The sequence below is a fragment of the Thermobia domestica genome, chromosome 9 (genome assembly GCF_964235325.1).
Source record: "Thermobia domestica chromosome 9, izTheDome1.hap1.1, whole genome shotgun sequence".
Lineage (NCBI taxonomy): Eukaryota > Metazoa > Arthropoda > Insecta > Zygentoma > Lepismatidae > Thermobia > Thermobia domestica.
In genome coordinates this window covers 27,586,189-27,609,690 of record NC_137462.1, presented here as the reverse complement: position 1 = coordinate 27,609,690, position 23,502 = coordinate 27,586,189, and the positions used below count along the sequence as shown (strand labels likewise).

General features: G+C 37.3%; 1 protein-coding gene across 2 annotated transcripts in view; it reads right to left on the bottom strand.

The window, feature by feature from the left end:
- Positions 1–237: 237 nt before the first annotated feature.
- LOC145694503 (calcium release-activated calcium channel protein 1-like) overlaps positions 238–23,502 on the bottom strand; it is a 51,730-nt gene continuing 28,465 nt past the window's right edge. Inside the window, exons 1-3 of one of the 2 annotated variants that reach the window (XM_081770811.1) lie at positions 19,486–19,562; positions 7,314–7,442; positions 238–2,056 (exon numbers count right to left, since the gene is read on the bottom strand). In XM_081770811.1, the coding sequence (XP_081626937.1) occupies positions 1,532–2,056; positions 7,314–7,442; positions 19,486–19,548 (717 nt within the window). In that variant the 5' untranslated portion in view covers positions 19,549–19,562 and the 3' untranslated portion in view covers positions 238–1,531. Of the gene's footprint in view, positions 2,057–7,313; positions 7,443–19,485; positions 19,563–23,502 lie in introns of those variants that run through there. The other variant, XM_081770812.1, reaches the window with a different exon arrangement.

The following is a 23,502-nucleotide window of genomic DNA, read 5'->3' as shown; positions in this document are numbered from 1 at the left end:
CTATTTGTTACGAATAACAACAGATATTCTTCCTTCTTTTGGACAAATATTTCAACTTATTACGCGGATGCTATCCCCTCGTCCATCCCTGATCTCCACTCCTGCTTTCATTTCAGGCTTTTTGGCCGTGGTGCTGTTTTTAGCCCAGGCCCTTTTGACCGGGGCCGTTTTGACTCGGGCCTTTCTGTCGTCGCCCTTTTGTTCGGGCCCTTCTGACATTGAATCGTGAGTGTCACTGTTAGGAAATGATACACAACAGTAGATGCAATCTGGTAGTTAACACTGTATTTTTATTTTCATATACAATGTATAATTAAATAAGCAATTAATCTCTTTCAGCAGAATAAAATAATACCAAATATTATTGGCCACGAACAACACACTTTTTAAGTACCATAAAATTCGTTTTTCCCTGTGTATACAATTTTTCTCGATTTAATGGAAAAATTCTCACGAGAATGCATTCATATAATTTTGTTTGTGCTCAATGAGATTTTATCAATTGATATGTTTCATTATTTTCTTTGTTATACAAAACAATATTGCAGAATTTGTAAATAGCAAATACCACAGAACAGTACGGTAAAATCATAAAGGAAAATAAATACTTTCGTAAATAAATAATTGAACAGAGAAAGCAAGATGTCTATGTACTAAACAGGTTTTTGAAAACCATTGTTACATTTATACAAATGCTAAAAAGAAAAGATATGGTGCTGGTGTAGTTTCGCTGCACCACATTTTCAAAGATATACAGGTAAAATTAATACTTTGCATGAAAAAAAAAATGTTTATATGGAACAAATTTCTGCGACAGAATTAAATTCAAAGTAATACACCTGTATTTTAGGTTAGTGTAAAAGCATTACAAGTGCTATACGATGGATAGAATAAGTGAGTGCATATGAAAGATGACTCTATTAGATGCTATTTTCTACCAGCGGTATATTTCTGCACAGTATACAAAGCCTGTATGTTATGTTTACAAGTGGAGCGTTACTATTACGAAACCATGGCAAGTGCTATTGAAACTCGTATCATTGCCAAGAGTCTACTTCTTTTCACTACACTCGCTTACGCACATACTTACCATCGCGGACGCACCTGCTTCCGTCGGTCACATCCCTGCGCTGCCGCGCGGGCCTACCAGCTTTGTCCTGCTCTGACTCGGTTAGATAGCATTCGTGCTTTTTAGCGGCCACCTAGCACAGGTTGGTTTATGTTTTTGTATTTTAGTGTTTATGCCACACATCTGGAAGCCATATTTATACGTAAATCATAAAAGAATTGTAGTTTTTCAGCAATTACTTCTGGTGGCCTCCTTGAATTTTATCTATGCCAAGTGAGATATTTTCATGTCGCCTAGTGGAAACCTCTTAGGGGACAATAAGAAGGAAATTAGTGAAATAATTATAAATTTTCAATAATTCTTTCTAGTGTTGCGCCGAAGTAAACCAGTACGAAAGACATCTTTCACATCTTTAAAATATAAAAGGTAAACCATTTTACAATAAAGCAGGAAACGAAAAATTCACACAATTTTTACATCATTGTACATACGTTTCTCCTCTACCCAAACTTCTAAATCTGTTCTCCTGATTTGTTCATCAAGTTCTTCCAATTCACGAATCACATTCTCCGCTACTTCGTAACGATGGGCTGCCAGAGTCCTATAGAAATGTGCAGCGAATACTACAAACACAATCAGAACAGGAATTATAACTCCAACCGCTACCCACGAAGCATGTTCATAATGGTAAAACTTCACTTTACACAAAATGGCGATTTCACATAGGAACAGGAACAACCCAAGAAGTGTGGAGAATACCCAAGCTGTCTCTATGTACCAGTGGAGCTTCTCGTGTGGAGATTCATGGACTAAATTCACAGAATGTAAACTGCACACAGCATCCATGTTTGGTAAAATACAAGTACTTATCATCAGGGCTAACATATGGACTGCAACCAAAAGAGTGGTGCACACAGTAAATGTAATTATCAACGCCTCTGGTACATGATCTCTGTCATCATCAAGTTGGACTTCAACCATTGCCACCTGAAGATTAAGAAAAAAACTATATTTTAGTTTAAGCAGTAAAGAACACAGTCAAAATTCTGAGAAGAAATTTTAAAATAAAAGAGAGAATTCAGGGACTTACTTCGAAAACCAGATCTAAAATTCTTATAACTTAAAACTTAGGGATACTTGGGGGAGGAGGTAGCAGAGGAGGATGGTGACAAGTGACATAGAATGTTTTTTTACTTAGAGAAGTTTCTTATTTTTAGTACATTATTCCCTAATCGTTATTGCATTATTTTGTCCCTGTAAATGACTCTTCTGCTGTGATTCTCGTCAAAGTGTATTTCCAGTTCTTAAATCTCTCCAGAGTCAATGTTTCTTCGTAATATTCCAACTATAAAATAAACTAAAAACCACATTTCGGCTTACAAGGGAAGGACACATTGCTGGCTCCGCTGAGATCCGAACGAGACCATTGTGTTTGGATTTGTTATGTTATAAGAGACTAATCCCAAAGTTATACATGCTACCGGGCGGGATATCGTGAGTTAGAACATATTTTGTAATGTAAAAGCTACAAAAATTTAGCTGGCTGACTAGTTTGAACCGGGTCTTTTTTCGGAAATAGTTGAGTAGATGGAAAACTCAGCACGAACATGTATCCCATCGTTTTCAAGGACATACTTTTTTGATTGAAAAAACTTACCCCAGGGTCCCCGCAAGGTCCCAGATGGGGTCCAAATCAAAAGTTTCAAATGGCAAGAGGAATTAATATTACTTAATTCCTCTTTCCATTTGAAACTTTTGATTTGGACCCCATCTGGGACCTTGCGGGGACCCTGGGGTAAGTTTTTTCAATGTAGTTCCTCGTTATGAAGTTTCCGCCATTCCCATTCCCGTTCCTCTTGGGTCCGAATATTCGTCTCAGGATCTTGTTCTCAAATACTTTCAGTCTATGTTCTTCCCTCAGAGTAAGTGACAATATTTCGCAGCCATACAAAACAACAGGCATGATTATCGTTTTGTATATTTTAAGCTTCAAATTCCTCGACAGAATTCGCGACGACAAGAGATTTTCAACCGAATAGTAACACGAATTCCCTGCTTTTAGTCGACATTTAATTTCTTCTTGAATATGATTTTGATCTGTTAATATTGATCCTAGATACTTTAAACTATCCACTTGAAAAGAAATCAAAAACAAATAATTAACTAGCTTAAGTTAAACCTGTATTGATAATAATAAGTAAATTATATAAAATGCCATAAGTCAATTAGTACGCTAGACTATATACCTACTTTTGGGCCACCCTGTTCTTTAGCACTTGCTGTTCTTATTTTACCAGGGATAACTCCAAAGTTGAACCTTAAATCTGGGGATAACCTATATATTTCCTGAAAGGGTTTGTCGAGTAAGTTCCAAAACAAGTATTAATTCCTTGTCCGGAAGAAACCTGGCCCCTTCAGGGGTTCAAATATATAGACCAGCCTGACCTATATGTCCTACATCAAAGTGCTCCGCATGACTAGTAGATTAATAATATAATATGCACTACTCAATTATATCCTATAGTAATGATTAAAACCAAAAAAATGACTATTAAATATCCTATATTAGTGGACCTATAAAGTTGAGAAAAGCATATCCATAATACCCAGTCAACAACAAGTCATTTGGTATCAGAACTAATGTGACCCATTGTTATGCCTAGATGTGACACATTCTGTGTATTCCAATTTCTGTATTCTTATCAATTTCACCCATATACGTTTTCAGATCAGTACGTTCATTATATATTCGTCAACTGCTCATCTAGACGAGTTGTTAAATAGGCTACACGGCACAAAAACGTTCAACAGATTTTGAGTTACTAATTAGGTGAAAACTAGTCGTGGTGATGATTTGAGCTCATTTACTCGATTCGATCAATTCTTTCTTTGAAGTTATATAAACCCGATTGGTCACCCTTCAGGGTTTAACGACACGGCCCGGATAATGAAAGAGAAGAAGATTCCGGCTGGATGTTGTTTGTCGGAGATTGGTTTTAGTTTTTGGCTATGTGTGAGAGTCATGTAACTCACACATCACGGTCCTGGCAAGATGGTGCTGCCAGGACTTGGCCTTTTGTTTCTAAGGTGTGAGGGCCACGTAACTCACAATGTCTCACGATCACTCTACGAGATATGAGTGAGGGTCACTAATATAGGTTATTTGTAGTGAAATAATAATTTTTTGTTTCTATTATCTTAATATAGGATATAATTGGGTAGTGCATATTATATTATTAATCTACTAGTCATGAGGATTACTTTGATATATATAGGATATATATAGGTCAAGTTGCTCTATATTTCCAACCCTTAAGGGGTGGGCTCACTTCCTTCAAGGAATTGAAACCTGTTTTGAAATTTGCTCCACAAACCATTTCAGGAAATATACTGTATAGGTTATCCCCGGATTCAAGGTTCAACTTTGAAGTCATCCCTACTTAGATTCATTTGCAAAAACTTAAAGGTCATGGATTTATTTTGATTAGTAATTTGTGATTGCCATATTTCTAGTCCTTTGTAAGAAAAGAAGTTTGTAGGTTAATTTTAAAATATACATTACAACAAGGATGTTATAAAATAGAGGATCTGCCCATACGTATGTTCATCATAAACTCAATGAAGAAAAAAAAAAAAACGAGCATCGTCTGAACCGGCACGTCTGATTGGCTACTCCCGTTTCCGCCATGATTGTTGGCTCGAAACATTGCAATCTTAGTGGCTCGGAGTGGGCAGAGTAGGTGTGGCGAAGCTGTGACGTATGGCTTCATGATTTTGTTGCATGGGCAGATCCTCTATTTCATAACATCCTTGCATTACAGCAAACGTTCGTTAAAAGATTCCGTACTACAACTGGTGTTTCTTGAAGCAGTGGTTGTTTCTTTGCACGTCTCGGAAACATGACGATCTACAGAACTAGGAGGATGAAAAACTGAGCTATTACCTAATAAGTCAACGGAAAAGGGATAACACATAAAGAAATTCACTTGAATGTATAACAGAAACTGAGTGATCTCGCTCCATCTTGTGCCACGGTTAAAAAGTTTGGGATCAGAATGTTTAACACTGGTAGAGATGTGCCTGAAGTGATGCATTCATCACAGTGACGAACTAAGAAATTATCGATACAATCCTTGACGTGAAATAGGGGAGTAACTCTTAGGCACATACAAAAATATATCACTATCCTACGAGGGAGTACATCTTGTGACTAAAGTCTTGGGAGTCAAAATGTCAACTTGATGGTACTGTACCAACATGTCTGAAGATCACAAACGGTACAAATGGTGACTTATATTATACCTATATCTATCTATGTATAAAATCTCCATTATGAGTATCCAGTACAGAAAGTATTTGGTTGGATTGAAGTCCCTTTCAGCACCGAGGCTATACGAGACAAGGACCTATATTTTATGACGTGAGAGATGTATGAGAAAATGAACCATCCTAATGCGTTTAAATTTCAAAGATCTCCCACCGGGAAACAGGAAAAGTTTGATTAAAATATACAATTACGGCCGAGACTTTGTGGCATCGCTTTGAAACAAAAGTCATGAAAGTAATGTAAACACATCTCATCCCCACCCATCCCAAAATCTTTGAAGGAACCATAAGTGGTCAAATGGTGGCTTCAGTACTTCAGGGTTTTAAGGGCATCTTATGCTACGATAACTGGTGGGTATTATTCTAAACTATTCATGAGGATGCTGTATGACGTTTTTTTCTGGGTTTTCCTCAATCACACCAGATAAATGCCGGGATGGTACCTACCGTAACGGTCTCAGACAGCTTCCTTCCTTTCCCACTTCCTCTGGTAGTGTGATCGCCGAGAAACGTTATCCCTCATACGTGAGGGACTTGCAAGACCATAGATTGCAATGTGGCATAAGATCCTTGTTGCGCCGAAAACAACGCTCCGCTTTCGGGACATTCGTTCACCTGCAAATTTCGAAAATGTGAAATATTGACTCACCTTCCTAGCTTAACAGATTTAGACACTTCAGGCTTTTCTTCTCCCTTCCCTCTCCCACTAAAATAAAACTTCGATAGAAACGAATTAACGATTGCAAATGACTTTTTCTTCCAAGAGCAAATTTTCAGATATGTTTGCGGTTACGCAAACTGCTACACCAAAACGAGGAATGTATCGGACGCGGCAGTGTTCGTGGTGGAAAAAGAGCAGAGGAGGTATGTTTTTTTTTTATTATTATTATTACGATTTTGACTCGACATAGCGGCTATCTAAATATTGAAATGCAGTGAGGGTATGTTGCCTAAAAGATTGCATTTCTATTTATATATTGACTGAAAACCATTACAGAGCTTTTCTGTAGTAATGGGGGGAGGGCAAGAGCGCCCATGTTGTGGTTTCCAAGGGGGGCAAGTATAAGCGACATTTCAAATGTAGTCTCAAATTTTGCGGTAACTATTCTTAAAAATCTATTGGGTTTTCGATCTTCCGAAGCACAATTTCCTCTAAAGGGGGTCAATCGCCCCACCTTGCCTCCCTAATGGGCGCCCTTGGGGGGATATGGAGAAATTTTGATGCCCCGCCAACAACTTTCTGAGAAAAAATATCCCCTTATGTTGTGTTATAGAGAATTATACACGAAAATGGTCAAAAACCGATTGATGATATTACCAATTTCCTGCGGGAAAACTCCCGGTCTCCCCACTCGACTGTGGGGTATTCCAAACCCCCGGAAGATCCACTCCCATAGCAGACAACCCCTAAATTCCCCCATGATCAAAACACGGCATTTATATGCATTAAAACAAGAAAACACACACACACAAAAGAAAGAAACAGTTCAATATGGCACATCAAAATACAAACTAAATAAACTTCTTTGAAGATACCTCATTTTAAAACCAAAAGGTAGGGGAAAAAATAACAAAAATGTCGGTGTTGTCAACTTAGAAATTATTTCTACATCAGAAATAAAATCTTTTTACGTGTAAAGCTATTCGTCAATTATTGTGTATAAAATGGATTTATTAAAGATAATTGGCATCTATTTTCCAGTGACGGTATGTTTTAATCATTGAAAAACCAGAGACGGTATGCCTTCATCACAGAAAAAAAACAGAGGCGGTATGGCATACCACCGCATACCGTCTCACTTCGACCACTGAGACGCGGGGATACTGTGTTACGACATGGAAATTTAATTAGTGATTATACGAATACTTTGCACTGTAGCTTACTCTAGCTTCTTAATCATCTTAAAATGAGGTTTACCATCGCAAATCCAGAAAGTAACGCAGAAGTTTTGCTGGAAGCTTTTAACTTTGCTCGGCTGAGTTGCAGCTTCTTCCAGGATAGATATCGTGGTGTAAGCATTCCATCATCCACTGTGGACATCCTGCCCTGAAAACAAAGAAAGAAAGAGGAAAGAAAATGTAACTAAGAGTAAAACAGTGTTCATTTTTATAATGCTGACGTGAGACACACAAACAACCTTCTTTTCACTCATATCAAACCTAAATTATTAGATTTAGAATTCAAAACACTATATACAGCTCCCTTCAGTGCTTCGCAGCAGTTAAACTATTTATTATAAAATCACCCATACAGTATTCAACAAATAAATAAATAAATGTGATTTTTTTGCGGTATGGAAAGGTAGTTAATACTGACATCTTTTTCCTTAAGATATTTTTTAAATGTGATTTCTGCTCAACTCTTAAGTTCTTTTTTAAATGTGCATTTTTACTTAATGAAACGAATTTTTCAATTTAAATCAATCTGAAGAGTGGAACAAGGGTATATGATACGCATTTAAAAGGTAATGACATTGATAGATGGCAGGGCGTGATAACTTCCTCCATTTTTAGATGGCTTCGTAGCTAATCAGAACGTGTAGGATAACGCATGCATGGAGAGTGCCAGTGTTCGTAGTTTGAGGGAAATTTCCCTAACCAATGGAAATTTCGTAGGTAAATTTAGCAAAAGGGAAAAAAAAGGGGATTTTATGATAAAACGTGAAAATCCAGGGAAATCCTCGCACTGATTGATCACCCAATATAAATTTTCAAATTTTTCTTTGTTCTTCGGGAATAAACCAATCAACAGTGTGTGTGTGTGTGTGTGTGTGTGTGTGTGTGTGTGTGTGTGTGTGTGTGTGTGTGTGTGTATGTGTGTGTGTTCAAAGTAGCATAAATTTACACTCCTTTTGGCTGAGTATATTTGTTTCTTTTGAAGTGAAGAAAGAAGTGATAAAAAAGAAGTAAAAAGCAAATGAATAAAACAAATGTGGTTGACACTTCCTTCAACATAGCTATAGTGCTGCCAAAATGTCTTGAGCCGTGGCAGAAATACGAACTAAAGCTCACACCCTCGACACACCCACGCATTGAACCAATAAGGATTCAGCTGTTGCTAACCGAGAGAGCTTTAGTGAACGGAAGTGGAATTCCTTCAGGCGATAGCAGCGCCTGGAACGGAAGACTAGGTATCAAGTCAATGTGGTATATCTTTAAATTAATCTTATCACATAACTTCTGTAATAGGAATTCAAGGATGTTATAAAATAGAGGATCTGCCCATACAACAAAATCGTGAAGCCATACGTCACAGCTTCGCCACACCTACTCTGCTCACTTCGCGCCACTAACATCGCAAGGTTTCGAGCCAAGAATCATGGCGGAAACGAGAGTAGCCAATCAGACGTGCTGGCTCAGACGATGCTCGGTTGTTTTTTAGCTTCACTGAGTTCATATGATGAAGATACGTATGGACAGATCCTCTAGTTTATAACATCCTTGTAGAAATTATACACTCTACAAATAGGGAAAATTTGTCAGTCGAGGGATTTTTTAAAGGAAACCTACGACCCCTGGTGAGTGCCAGCAACATTTATTCCAGTTATACTGTCAGTGAGGACTTTCTGTGCCCCGGAGTTGGCAAACTGCTCTCCCTAAAGCTAAGACAAAATGAATTCCGATTACAAACATGCAAAAACATTGTCCCAGTGCAGCGCCCTCATCTTTTGATTTTACATCCCTGGAAAAAATGTTTGGAACAATCAGTGACTATGAGACATTTTGTTTCTCAGAAATAAAGCACTGATGTTCATAGTAATCAGTGCTGGGCAAATTTTCTCCTGACCTAGGCGTCACACTATACAAATTCAATTTAATACATAGACCTACATGTTTTGCTCATACTTTCAGTCGCCTGGGATTTCCAAGCCCAGATACTAGTAATAGTAATAATAATACCCAGCATAGACTGGCGAAGGAAACTCCGTGATAGCCAAAGTTCGGTTGTCTGCGGGGAAGGTATTTACCACAGTGTTTTGGGACCGGAGGGGGTTCTACTGGTGGATTTCTTACATGAAATTCCGACCATCAACGCAACCTACTATTGCGGCCTCTTGAATCAAATTAAGCTGGAGTATCGACCCAAAAGACGAGGCTGTCTCATCCGCCAGGTGTTGGTTCTCCTCGAGAACCCCGATCCCACACAGCAGATGTTACGTGGCAGAAACTGGTGGCAATGCACTGTGAAACGCTTCCGCATCCACTGTACAGCCCAGACTTACCACCATGCAATTTTCACCTGTTTGGACCCCTCAAAGAAGCACTTGGGTGCGAGCGATTTGCGATGAACGATCAAGTGGAAAGCTTCGTGCGCAGCTACCCGCTCAGCTTCATTCTGCTAGAATGGCATCGAAACGTTGGGGAAAATATATCCGTAAAGGAGGAGACTATGTAGAAAAATAGATTGTGGCAATGTCTCTGTTTCTACAATATGCGAGGTGTGGCAATTAAATAACGAGACTGCTCACCTCCTGTTGCGCAGGATCGTGGGGGGGGGGGGGGATAGCTAATGATGTGTTGTTGATCTTGAACCTTTATGAGCAGCCACTGTTTGTTTCATGATTCTGAAAACTTTTCTTTTCTTTGCAGGCTTCCATGAAGAGGACAGTGTTCTGTAGTAGTGCCGGAATCATGGTGAACAGTAAAGTTGAGCAGCGCATTAACATCAAATTTCTGGTGAAATTAAACAAAACACCAACGGAATGTTGTGCAATGTTAAAAGAGGTGTATGGTGATAATGCTATGTCACGTGCGCGAGTTTTGGAATGGCACAAACGATTTTCAGAAGGTAGGGAGGAGGTTGAAGATGGTGAACGACCTGGCCGCCTTTTGAGTTCAAGAACGGACGAAAATGTTCAAAAAATTAATGAATTTGTGCGGAAAGACAGACAGTTGAGCATTCGGATGATCGCAGACATGACGAACATTAACAAAGAGACAGGGAGACAAATTTTGCATGACAATTTAAACATGACAATAGTTTGTGCAAAACTTGTTCCGAAAAACCTCTCTCAGAAACAAAATGACATTCGAAAGACCATTTACTGTGACGTCATAGAACGACTCAAAGCAGAACCAGACTTGTTAACACGTGTCATCGCATGTGATGAAACATGGATTTTCCAGTATGATCCCAAGACTAACAAGCAACGTACAGAACAAGGCAAGATCAGATCCGATTCAAACTTCGTCCAGAGGAGACAGAATACAAAAGAACAAAACATGCCAAATTGTAGCTGCCCCCACCTAGAAACATCGGAGATATACCCCGCGTCAATTCATGTACTGGAAAACTCCCACATCGCCAAGAATGAAAAAACACGAATGAGCAAGTCCAAAGTAAAGGCATGCTAATCGTTTATATATATATATATATAATCAGGGGTATCATCATGACTGAATGGATGCCTCAGAGTCAAACGGCGAATCAGACCTACTATAAAGAAGTCCTAATCTACTTGAGGGAAAGAATAAGGAAGAAGGGACCGGATTTGTGGAAGAACGATGCATGGATCCTCTATCAAGACAATGTGCCTGCCCATAATGCCCTTTCTGTGAAGCAGTTTTTAGCAGCCAAGCGCATTCCTGTGCTTGACCATCCTCCGTATTCCCCAGACCTGGTTCCCTGTGACTTATCTATTCCCAAAAGTGAAAAGTGCATTGAAGGGAACACATTTTCAGTCTGTGGAAGAGGTGAAACGAAAAATGGCAGAGTTGTTGAACAGTGTGACATCTGATAACCTACATCATTGCTTTGAACAGTGGGAGGCACGTATGCAGCGGTGTATAGATAGGGGAGGGGGTATATTGAAAGGGATAACAGTTAATTGTAACTTTCTTTGCAATACATCACATTTATGACACCAGTCTCGTTATTTAATTGCCACATCTCGTATATTTTGTTTCAACACAAGGCTTGTTTGTATTTAATCTCCCCTTCGTATATTTTTAGAACTTTCAGACTAATATGTCTAATTTTAATTTGTTCGAAATTATTTATTATAACGCCCCAATTTTAGTATTGAGACTATGAGTGAGGTTTCACGTACAGTTTATTCTGGAATCAAAATGATATGCTAGGTGGATCATTCATAGGGATCTCACTACATGAAAGAAAATAGGTATTATTACAATAAAAAATACCCTTATTCACATAGTACATAATTCCGCATCGTTGCCCAAAGCCTATCATTAGCTTCAGGCCTTCAATCCGCGAATAAATGTTCGACATTATTAAATTACAGGAGCTTTGTATTAACCAATATTTATAGAAGTACGAGCTATCTTGATAATTATTAGTTTCTTATGTATCACTTCAATGTTATCATTTTCCATTTTGTGTAGGGCTCCCAGACGCCCCGGTTTAGTCAGGATATTCCCGGATTTACATTATCTGCTCCCTCCTCCTAAGTTTTTCAAAACTCCAAAAGTCTCGGTTTTTCTAGAAACGTAAGTTACTATCATTCGTGTGATCTAAAGAAAAAAACACTTTTATTAACAAAGACGGAGTGGGTCAAATGAGTTAAGATTTCTGAGTGGGTCAGTGGTTCATGGGTCAACAGGACTTGATCCACTACGACTCACCACCTACCGTGACCCATTATGACTCACTACGACCCACTGACCCACTCTGTTCAATGCATTATAAACACTACAGTATCTTCTGAACACACTGCTGAATTTGTCTACGTTTTACTTTCAAGGCCTCCATTTTGCTTTCGTTTTCATTTATTTCTATTTATTTACCTGAGATGAGTATATCTAAGTGAAAAAAAATAAAGAACTTCAAGCACTTTAGGATATTGATATTTGTAATTGTAATAATACCAATAGGACTTACTATGTAGCTTTTGAGAGACAGTCGAATTTTACAGTTTTTTTTTCTTTTTTTAACGTTAGCCTACTTTACCTTGATTTGACTTTCAAATTTCATCCTATTTTTCACTGAAAAGTATTTGTAATTCAACAACGATATAATTATATATGATAATTAAATTGAAATTCATCGTAATGTGACCCATGACAAACACTTCATCATTTTATCTCGTAAAGGTCGGATCCACCGCTACAGTTACAGAGCTGTGTTTGAGCGATTGACCGTAGAAATTAACGAAACAGTTCTCCATTCTAAGATGAATCTCCATGGTTAAGATCGTGTTATTCAATGAATACCATATATCTGTATAATTCTCAATATTGCTGTGCATGTAATGTATTATTTCTTTATATACTGTATGTTTAGAGAAATAAAAATACTGACTACGCATTAATCAGAAAATGCTTGAAAGTAGGTGAAAATATCAAATTTAGAACATCTGTTGGAAATAAGTATGTAAATCATTACCTCCATTGAGAGACCTTCACCGATTCCCCTCATTCGAACATTTTTTTTCTTTCTAGAGGAGATCTTGCTTGCCACACTGAGTGTGTGTTTTGAAATTGAAATTGAAACATTTGAAAAAGTTTGAACTTGGCTGGGATTTGAACCCAGGTCAGCCGAATAGAAGTTGAATGCGCTAAACACTTACCTACCGCGCCATTGCAGCTTCCACTCAAACTATTAGATAGTTAAAATCGTTTCGTGTAAGATCATACACAAGATAATAATGATCGTATAAGGAGATGTTCTTATGTGAATGTCGCAATGACTTACTCGAGATTTCCTTCTGTAGCTAAAAAACAAGTTATATAGATCTTCGTCAATGGGGAAATATCACAAAACGTTCTTCAAGAGTTGAGGCTACTTCATCGTTTTCAACGATAGTCACAATTTACATTACTATTCTTCGTCACCTTAATTTCTAATTTCCAAAGAAGAAAAGACGGGAGACATTATATTCGCATTGTTTGAATTGTATCAACACGTGTAGAAATAAATGTTCTATTTGTATCTTCCGTAACTGCTAGTTTATTTTCTTATCTTTATATGAGGAATTTATAGCAGATTACTGACGATTGTGAGGTGAAGCCCATTGGGGTTTCGAATCTCTTTGAAGAGCAAGGTCGGAAATTTAACAGCCTCGATATTTCTGTGTTCGTGCATCTGTCGTGTTTGGAATAAGTCGAAAGGACGTGAGGTGCCATGGCGAACAATACCATGGTAGGGTCGAATTAAAAAAAAAAAAGATTAGCAAAGCATAAAACTCGTATGGCAGAGACCCGGGTTCAAATCAGGTTGTGGCAATTATTTTTTCTTAATTGGTAGGTATTGTTTACGTGATTGGTATTGTAATTCTGTAATTTATTTTATTATTATTATTATTATTATTATTATTATTATTATTATTATTATTATTATTATTATTATTATTATTATTGAAAAATCGAGACTTGGCTACACATTTTATATTTTATAGTTTTTGATTATTCAATTTCAAGTCTTTTTGTTGAAATTGAACGTATCTGAAATGGTGACTTGCTTAAAATGTTAATATTTCTAGCAGCAGTAGTAGTAGAAGTAGTAGAAGCATAAGCAGTTTCTACGAAACAATAATCTTTGTTTTAGATCAGGCGTATATTTGACTTATACTAACGACATGCTTTACGTATTCGTCAATTATTCACTAAACACGTTACGTTCCCAGACAGTATGAATCAAGGTTGATACGGTTGACGTCATCTTGTAGTCGTGTTTCGTAGATCACTTTTCTATTGCGAGCGCACTGAAGGAAGTCGTCTCAGCACTAAGACCGAGAGAAATTGAATATTTTCTGTTATCTTACATTGGAAATATCAACATTACAAATCATAAAAAATTATTTTAATTACCCAACGGGAATCGAAACCATTACCACCAGGATGTAAAACCAACGCTTATCCCACTGCTCTATGACATCACTGTTAATTAAGGGAGGAAAAACTTGGTGTGAAGTGTCTTAAGCAAAATGGACACCTTTACAATTTCAATGTTTTAAAACTCTTTTTTCGGTCATAATAAAATAGAAAGTGTTATGTAGAAAGAATAGCCAAAAGAATTCAAACCTAAATTGTCAAAGTAAGTTGCTGAAAATGAGTGATAGAACTAGCATTATTGAGTGTTGTGGCAGCATTTAGGTACGAAGAAGTTTAACGCCCTGCTTGAGCATCGAGGCTAATGTTATGTGAAGCCACAGTTTAAATATATCTCTTTGGATATTTCTTTATAATTATATTATTTCACGAGCCACTGATATGCATTGCAAATTTTTGAGGTCAACATTTTATCAAGTTTACTTGATATGAAGGAAATAAAAATCCCTAACAGTTGACTCCCGAAGACGTGATGTGTGGCCCACGCACTCAAACGTAGTTTTTATACATATTTTCTGTTTATTACGTTATTTTGTATGGAAGTTTTGTTTCTGTGAAAGGCAGAAAAAGAAAACATAATGTAAACAATCCGAAACTCAAGATATCCCACGCCGAAAGCGTTGTTGGACTAGCGATGGGCAACTAGCGATCTCTCGGCAAAAATTCGAGGCCCCGCAGCGACGATCCGCTGTGGCCCAACTTCCGTTTTGTAAATTATACCACCAGTGTAGTCCAGTCTTCAGGGGTCCGAACCCGGACAAAATTAGTAACTTTTTGAAACTTGGGGGATAAGTTCCTTTCATCCAAAGAAGTAACATTCCGAAAGTCCCCGTACCTAGGAGTTGTGCGTCATTCAAAATAGCCGCCATTTACAATATGTCTGCCGTCATTTGCATTCCAAAATTGTTTTCCCACCTTTTACATGTTGTTTTACATCAATCTCATCAAATCTTGGGTATGTTGTACATAAATGTCTTGCGCATGGGTTTGTGTAGTTTGGCAGCAGTACAGCAAGCGGCAGTGTTTCCATCTCAGATTATTTATAAAAAAATATAAAAAAAACTCAAATATATTTGTTTTCTGATTGCATGATAATTCTACAATAAGTACAAAGAACATATTTTTAAAATGTACATTTTATACGCTTTTCAATGATGTATTATACGTTGTTCTTCTATAATTAGAAGGCTCACAGTAGCCACACAAAATAAGGTATGCAGAAGTCCTAAAATTCCTGATGGACATCAAATAGGTTAATAACTATGGTTCCCACCATCTATGTTTTTGTACTTCTTATTGTTATATGTGTTGTTGCGTTCACTATAACAAGGTTTAATTCTAAAAGTACGTTCTCTTTGTACTTACTGGTGTAGAGCGGAGTTGTATACTCATAGTTGAAGCTATGGCATCGACCATTTCTCACTATGGAAATTGAACTAATGGAAATTGATAACTGCATACTATGCGGGAAGCCCTTTCGGAACGAAGAAGTCGTAAAAGTCGGAAAAGGCCTTAAGGCAATTATCGAGGCAAGTGTTAAGAGAGGTGATGGAATTGCGAACACTCACAAGCAGCTCCAGTCAGTGGTAATTCACAGGGGCTGCTGTAAAAACTATACACGTCCCAGTTCCATAGCATGTTTCCAGAAGTCTGTTGCTACACAAACTGTAAAATATTACAATCAAGCCAACAAAAGTACAAGATCTGAATAATCCCAATTCGACTTTAAACTGAACTGGATCTTTTGCTGTGAGCCAGTTGATATTGAAGCTGTAAAGAAGGGATCATCAGCTTACAGAAAGACCATCCGTGTTGTAAAACTTCTGCACGTGAAAGACACCATTTGTAGGTTCCTCATGTGCACAGGCACGCAATGACCAATGGAGAGAGGCTGTACAGGCCAGACTGAATACCATCATAGATTTGGTTGCAGCAGAAGGAAGATATTATCGGCAATGTTTCCAACAGTTTAGTAAGATGAATTCATGCCCACCGCCAAAGTACACTCATGAAACATTCAGTAAACCAGGTAGACCTGCAGATGAGCGTCAGCTTTCGGCATTTGAAATGTTGTGCGAATTTCTTGATGAGAATGATGAATATCAGTATAATTTAGACGAATTGATTTTGAAAATGAAAGATCTATGAGAACATGATGATGTATATTGAGTAAAGCAGCTGAAGAGAAGACTCAAAGCCTACTATGGTGACAGTCTCATCAATGCAGACATTCCCGGAAGAAAAACTATAATTACTCTAAAAGATACAGCATTTCAAATTTTAAATACAAAGTGGTATGATGAGCGTAAATCAGATCCAGTCGACGAAAGGCGGCGAATAGTGGAAGCAGCAGCTGATATTATTCGTGAAGATATTCAAGCTGGAGTTTACCAGACAAATATATATCCTGCTATCGCAGAAGACACACTGGCTGATAACACGATAATTCCCGAAACGTTGAATATTCTGATAGAAAGTATTATTATGAAAAAGAAAAAGGGAGATACATTACGTTGGAAGAAGTTGTGTTATTCAATAGAACACTCCATTATGAAAGCCACACGACCACGATCATTCATATCTCCTATTCAACTTGCTGTGGGAGTCTTCTTGCACAGACGATTTGGTTCAAGGAAACTCGTTGATTTCGTTCACAGTTTAGGATTTGGAGAAGATTACACAGAAATACAACACTACGAATCATCTGTCTTGTCTGTTTCTAATGATATAAAAATCGGGGAGGGTGCTATTATGCAATTTTCTTTTGATAATGCTGACTTCAACGTTACAACCATTGATGGACACAACACATTTCACAGCTTGGGAGGAATACAATGCATTGCACCTAGTAGTGCGCTGTTCCTACCAAGAGAGATACCCCATCTGAAGAATAAACTAACAGCTGAGGAGAATAGGGAAAGTTTGGAAATGTTCCAATAAAACCATATAGACCATGCCAGCACAAGCAAATGGTTATTGCACTGGTTATTGCAATGCTATAAAACTGCTGTTCCTACATCTGCTAGTACTGTAATGATCATTGATTTCTTATGGACTGTAAAGTATATGGGTGGAAACTATTATCAAGTTGGTTGGAGTGGATAGATGGAAACAGTCTTTGAAGGTACCGAAACGTACTCGGTAAGTACAGTAAGAGAGTTGCCGTTTATAAATCTGAATCCATCTGACCCAACAGCTATATACAGTGCCCTTCAGTTTGCTTCAGGACTGTGTGGGAACTCTCCTTGTTTCGTGACATTTGATCAGTCCTTGTACCTCAAGGCATCAGAAATAGTCGAGACTGAGGATTTGAGGATTTGTCAAATGTGGTTCCTAAGACTTGGCGGATTTCACCTCCTCATGTCATTCATGGGTGCTGTTGGATACATTATGTCTGGTAGCGGCCTGGAAGAACTATGGCAAACTGTGTACGCTCATGGTTCTATTCCAAAAATGATCACCGGGCGTAGCTACTCAAGGGCTCTTCGTGTCAGTTGTCTATTTTGATTTCTGATAGGAAACAGTCCAACTTAACCGAAGAAATCATAATAGAACTTCAGAAGCTTGGCTCCGGCCTCTTCTCTCGCGAAGAAACAATCGAATCTATTATTTCATCATCAACTCTAAACGAGTCAATGGCTGTAGTACATGATGTAATCAAAGAAGGAAGAAAAAATAGTAGAATCAGTAAATTATGGTCATTCTACATTGAACAAGTGCCAGGGGCGGACACAAAACACAGAAATATCGAAGACAATTAAATTCCGATCTTGCTCTTCAAAGGGATTCGAAACCCCAATGGGCTTCACCTCACAATCGTCAGTATTCTGCTATAAATTCCTCATACAAAGATAAGAAAGTCAACTAGTAGTTACGGAAGATACAAATAGAACATTTATTTCTACAGGTGTTGATACAATTCAAACATTGCGAAAATAATGTCTCCCGTCTTTTCTTCTTTGGAAATTAGAAGTTAAGGTGACGAAGAATAGTAATGTAAATCGGATCTATCCTTGAAAACGATGAAGTAGCCTCAACTCTTGAAGAACGTTTTGTGATATTTCCCCCATTGACAAAGATCTATATAACTTGTTTTTTAGTTACAGAAGGAAATCTCGAGTAAGTCATTGCGACACTCACATAAGAACATCCCCTTATACGATCATTATTATCTTGTGTATATTCTTACACGCAACGATTTTAACTATCTAATAGTTTGAGTGGAAGCTGCAGTAGCGCGGTAGGTAAGTGGTTAGCGCATTCAACTTCTATTCTGTTGACCTGGGTTCAAATCCCAGCCAGGTTTAAAGTTTTCAAATGTTTCAATTTCAATTTCAATACACACTCAGTGTGACAAGCAAGATCTCCTCCAGAAAGAAAAAGGTGTTGGAATGAGGAGAATTGGAGAAGGTCTCTCAATGGAGGCAATCATTTGCAAACTTATTTCCAGCAATTATTCTACCAGATTTGATATTTTCACCTACTTTCAAGCATTTTCTGATTAATGAGTGGTTAGTATTTTTATTTCTTTGAACATATAGTATATGATGAAATAATACATTACATACACAGCAATATTGAATATATGGTGTTCATTGGACAAGACGCTCTGAACCAGAGATTCATCTTAGAATGGAAACATGTTTCGTGCGTCATCTATCACAATTTTACTTGCATATGGTCCTGAATCAGTGCTACCAACTGCTGTCAGTGCCAAGGATGTTATAAAATAGAGGATCTGCCCATACGTAGCTTCACCATATAAACTATATGAGGCCAAAAAACAACCGAGCATCGTCCGAGCTGGCACGTCTGATTGGCTACTCTCTTTTCCGCCATGATTGTTTGCTCGAAACATTGTGATCTTAGTGGCTCGGAGTGGGCAGAGTAGGTGTGGCGAAGCTGTGACGTATGGCTTCACGATTTTGTTGTATGGGTAGATCCTCTATTTTATAACATCCTTGGTCAGTGCCGAGAAAAGTTACGTGTAAGTTAGGTTGCATCTGCCCAGGCATTTTACAAACTGCAAATTATCTGGACCCCAAGTAATGAAATTAGAGCACTTAGAGGGAAGATGCTATTTGCTGGTGGTTGTACATATACCCTATGACTATATTGTAAATTACCATAGAGTGACCCAGTTTTTAGTGTAAGTTTTCATAGCGTGCCCTAGTTTTTTAGTCTGAAAATCTGTGAGCCCTATTATCGACACACACATAATTTTCTTTATATTAAGCATTTGAAACGTACTGTAAATTTTTCAATAGTTATTAGAACCAAAAACTAAAATCATAACTTACTGTTTCATAAAATGATTTTACACCATTGACACTCCTAATAGTACTCCTCACACTTGATGCCATAGTCCCAACAAAAGTAGACTTGAAATAAAAGGTAATAATATTTCGTCAGAATGAGCTATCTTATGGCACAGTTAGTCAATACGTATTAGTCTTTTTTCATCTTATTAGTATATAGATCCCGTATTCAATCCCAATGGTAGTGTCTGTATGGTTCGAAAACCACGTTAAACTGTAACTCTGTGTCTCATATAGCTTCTGTGATAAAAAGCAGCGTAAAATTCTAAACAAACAATTGTCAGAATTTGTAATTTTTGAAAAGTCACCTCTAGTCTATAATGTATCAAGGAACGTTGAATTTTGATCAGCTAACTTCTTAATGATTAAATTAAAGCAGTACAGTAATTTATTCTTACGAATACTCGTATACAAATAATTTGAATGTTTTAACATTTAATTCATATTTTACTCCCTCCGTGCAGTGTTGGCAACCTGAATTATTTTAAAATTCCATCTCGAGAGACAAAAATTCCCATTTGCCTCTCAATTTCCCACGTTATACTAATTACAAATACATATTATGTGTAAAACGAATAATCTTTTTTACTTTCTCTTTACAAGATCTTAATTAATCTATTCATAAATTTAGATCTTCTATCATTATAAAATAGTTTATGAATAAATGTCTTCCTTACAAGAAATAAGAATGGTTTGTTGCAAGACATACAGGGCCTTATGCAGAGTCATTCTGACGCGTGATTAGTGCCATACTAAGGAGTTAAACTAACATAATGCGATAGTCAGGCCTATAGTATGAGGCTAATCATACGTCTAAATGACTCTGCAAAAGGCGGACAGTGTCTCTATCACGATTCTGTGTCATCAACTTCTGCTCAGCGTAACTGTATGTCGTTCTCCACATATTTGTAAGGAACGTCTTCAAAAAGTTGTTTCTTTTTGTTTGGTATTCTATAGGATGGCCACAAAGTCCCGTTATTCCTTGATAAATGCTAATGTAAGTTTTCCCGTTACCCTTTTATAAATGTTAATGTAAGATTTTCCATAGTTTCAGATTGTGACGTGGTAGTCCGGATCTGCCCGCACCACTTGCCTGGTCACCACGAAGCCCAGACATCACCACCTGTGATAATGCGCTATGGTGGTTCATAAAAGGCATTGTTGCACCAAACCGTTACAATACCACTGCCGAACTGACAGGAACTGTGAAACAAGCTTTCACTCAAGTTACATCTGTAATGCTTCGCAAAATGTCGCACAGAACCTGGCGGCGTATTATCCTTTGTCATGAGAATGACGGTCGACAGACTGATCCTTTGGACACTTAATGTTTCCTATCTCAATAAAACTTATCGAAAGCATTGTTGTTCATGTCATTCAGTTCTTTCCGTGTAGTTATTTACGTACGTTTAGTGGTTTATGTTACTTATTTCCAGGGGTAACGAGACTTTGTGGTCACCCTGTACTTTTTCTCTTTCCTTCATTTGTTCATTTCTTTTATCTTCTTTTTTTCTTTGAATGTCCGAGTACAAATTTTGTTTGTCATCACTTGGTTTTTGAGCATTCTATATGATTAATTCACTTCACAAACCACTTTCGCACTTAGCATGTGAACTTTCCCAATAACAAAGAAAATACTTTGGGCAAAGCCTTTAAATTTGGCAAACAATCTTATTTTCGCGATTATTAATGACTCATTATGTCTACTTTCCTGCGGTGGAGAAGTTTTGAACTTGGATTTTATATATCTATATCTATATCTATCTATCTATCTATCTATCTATCTATCTATCTATCTATCTATCTATCTATCTATCTATATCTATATCTATATCTATATCTATATCTATATATATATATATATATATATATATATATATATATATATATATATATATATATAGATAGATAGATAGATAGATAGATAGATAGATAGATAGATAGATAGATAGATATATAGATATATATATAGATATATATATAAAATTCCCGTATGTATTGCCCCTTATCCCTTTTCGAAAAATTAGCGTCAAAAAATCCCATAAAAGTTTTTTTCCCCACAGGCTGGCATATTTAAAAGCATATTTAAAACTGTAAACTTTCTTCTTAATTGATTTTATAGTTAATCTGTGCTAATGCAGTTTGAAAATTCTTTTCTCTGCAAATAACGAATATAGACTGATAATTTCAAAGTGACACTTGTATACTTTCAGAGGAATCCCAAGGTTACGAACAATGATAAGAAAGAATACTTTACATGCTTATGTAACCATAAAACGTTTTCGTTTCCCTTTTTTCCCTTGTCATTTCCTCACACTTTACTGTGTAAACATTTATTACGGATTGTTCATTTGGCTGCGGAAATAATGACACAAATACGTTTTGGAATTAACTGTGGATAATCTTTGTTTGTGATTTCAGAAAGCTGGCTATTGGCGTTGGAAATTCTTGTCTGTCATATGACTTTTGTTTAAGGATTGCTAGATAAGGGAGGAGATTATGAATTTTGGCTGGTCGGGGCTGTGAGACCCAAATCAATACTCCCAAAGGCGGATGTAGCCCGGGGCCGCCACAGTGGGAGATTTCATCGATCTAGGGGAACTTTATTCAATGTGTGATGCACATTTGAATGGTGCAGGTTTTGACGTTTTATTCGATTGAAATATGCGATTTCTTTGATAAAGAATGTTGTTTGTGAATTATTTACCAAAGAAGTAACACATGTGTGAGAAAGGTAAACACGACAGTGCATTACACTAGGTAGTAAGGACAATAAACAAGAATCAGCGTGTACGCAAAACTGACGGCAAAAATAAGTTCTTAGTCTTAGTCACTGCTCTGTTCGGAATGATCAGAGGAATCATTCACATAAGGCTCTTTTAACAATCGTAGTACCTCGGACATTATGTCTGAACGTTTGGTTTTGGCAGGAGCACGTTCACTAGCAATATATGGATCAGGTGATGAGCAATCTATGAATTAAATCCGTGTTGGTATTTACTCTAGATAATTTTCTTATAAAGAGTTCCCTATATTTTTTATTGTCCTTGTTTCGAGTCTCCTGTTCTTCTTCGGGAAGCTAGCCTATAGGTAGATTACTCTCCCGTGAAATAGGACTTTGAGTACGCTTACGGACATACGATACCAAGAATACTTTTGTAAATACAGTTCCAAAATACAAAGAGCGCACCCACTAAATATGTATGTATTAGTCGGAAAACCACAATTTCAGCATTCGAAAATAACGGGAAATCGCTTAATTAAGTCGACATTTACCCCAGTTATTTCGGACGATTTTTCAGCATTCCGAAAAAACTTTCGGGGTATATTGCCATCATTGGTATTTCCTGCTTGTTGTTTCGGGATATCTACCAATAGTCCGAGCTCACTACGAAATTTTGCTTGGACACGTTTCTTTCTTATTCCATTTTCATCCGATTTTCTTTGCCTCGTACATGTCATCCTTTAATGTCTAGGCGGTAGGCAATATGGAGAATGCATTCCATAAGATGTATTCAAGAATAAGCCGGAGAGAGTCTAAAAGCCAAACATTTGAGATCTGCAGTTTCATGAGAAGGAACACTAAGATTATTCATTTCTTTCGGTTTCGCTTCACATAAGTAACACGTTTGGGTAGACGCACATGAGGATACAGAATTACACAGTTTTCCATCAATCATGCAAAAAATAATCTTAGGGCGAAAGATAAATTCCTTGTCTCCTACAGTGAGTTTCTCGATTTGGTCTTCTACTTTCTGGACTTCGTTTTGTAAAACTTCAAATGTTTCTTTTGCAAGCACAAAACGTATGGGATGACAGTATCTAGTAGAGAATGGAGCGGGATTTTGCCAAATGACACAGTTACGATTGTTAGTGACACTATATAGTTGAACAGGGACAATAGATATACCAAACAAACTCTCGTCAGTTGAATGCTGATCTAAAAAGCTTGGCGATACATACTTTATTTCGCACCATCACAGTCCCCCTTAATAACAA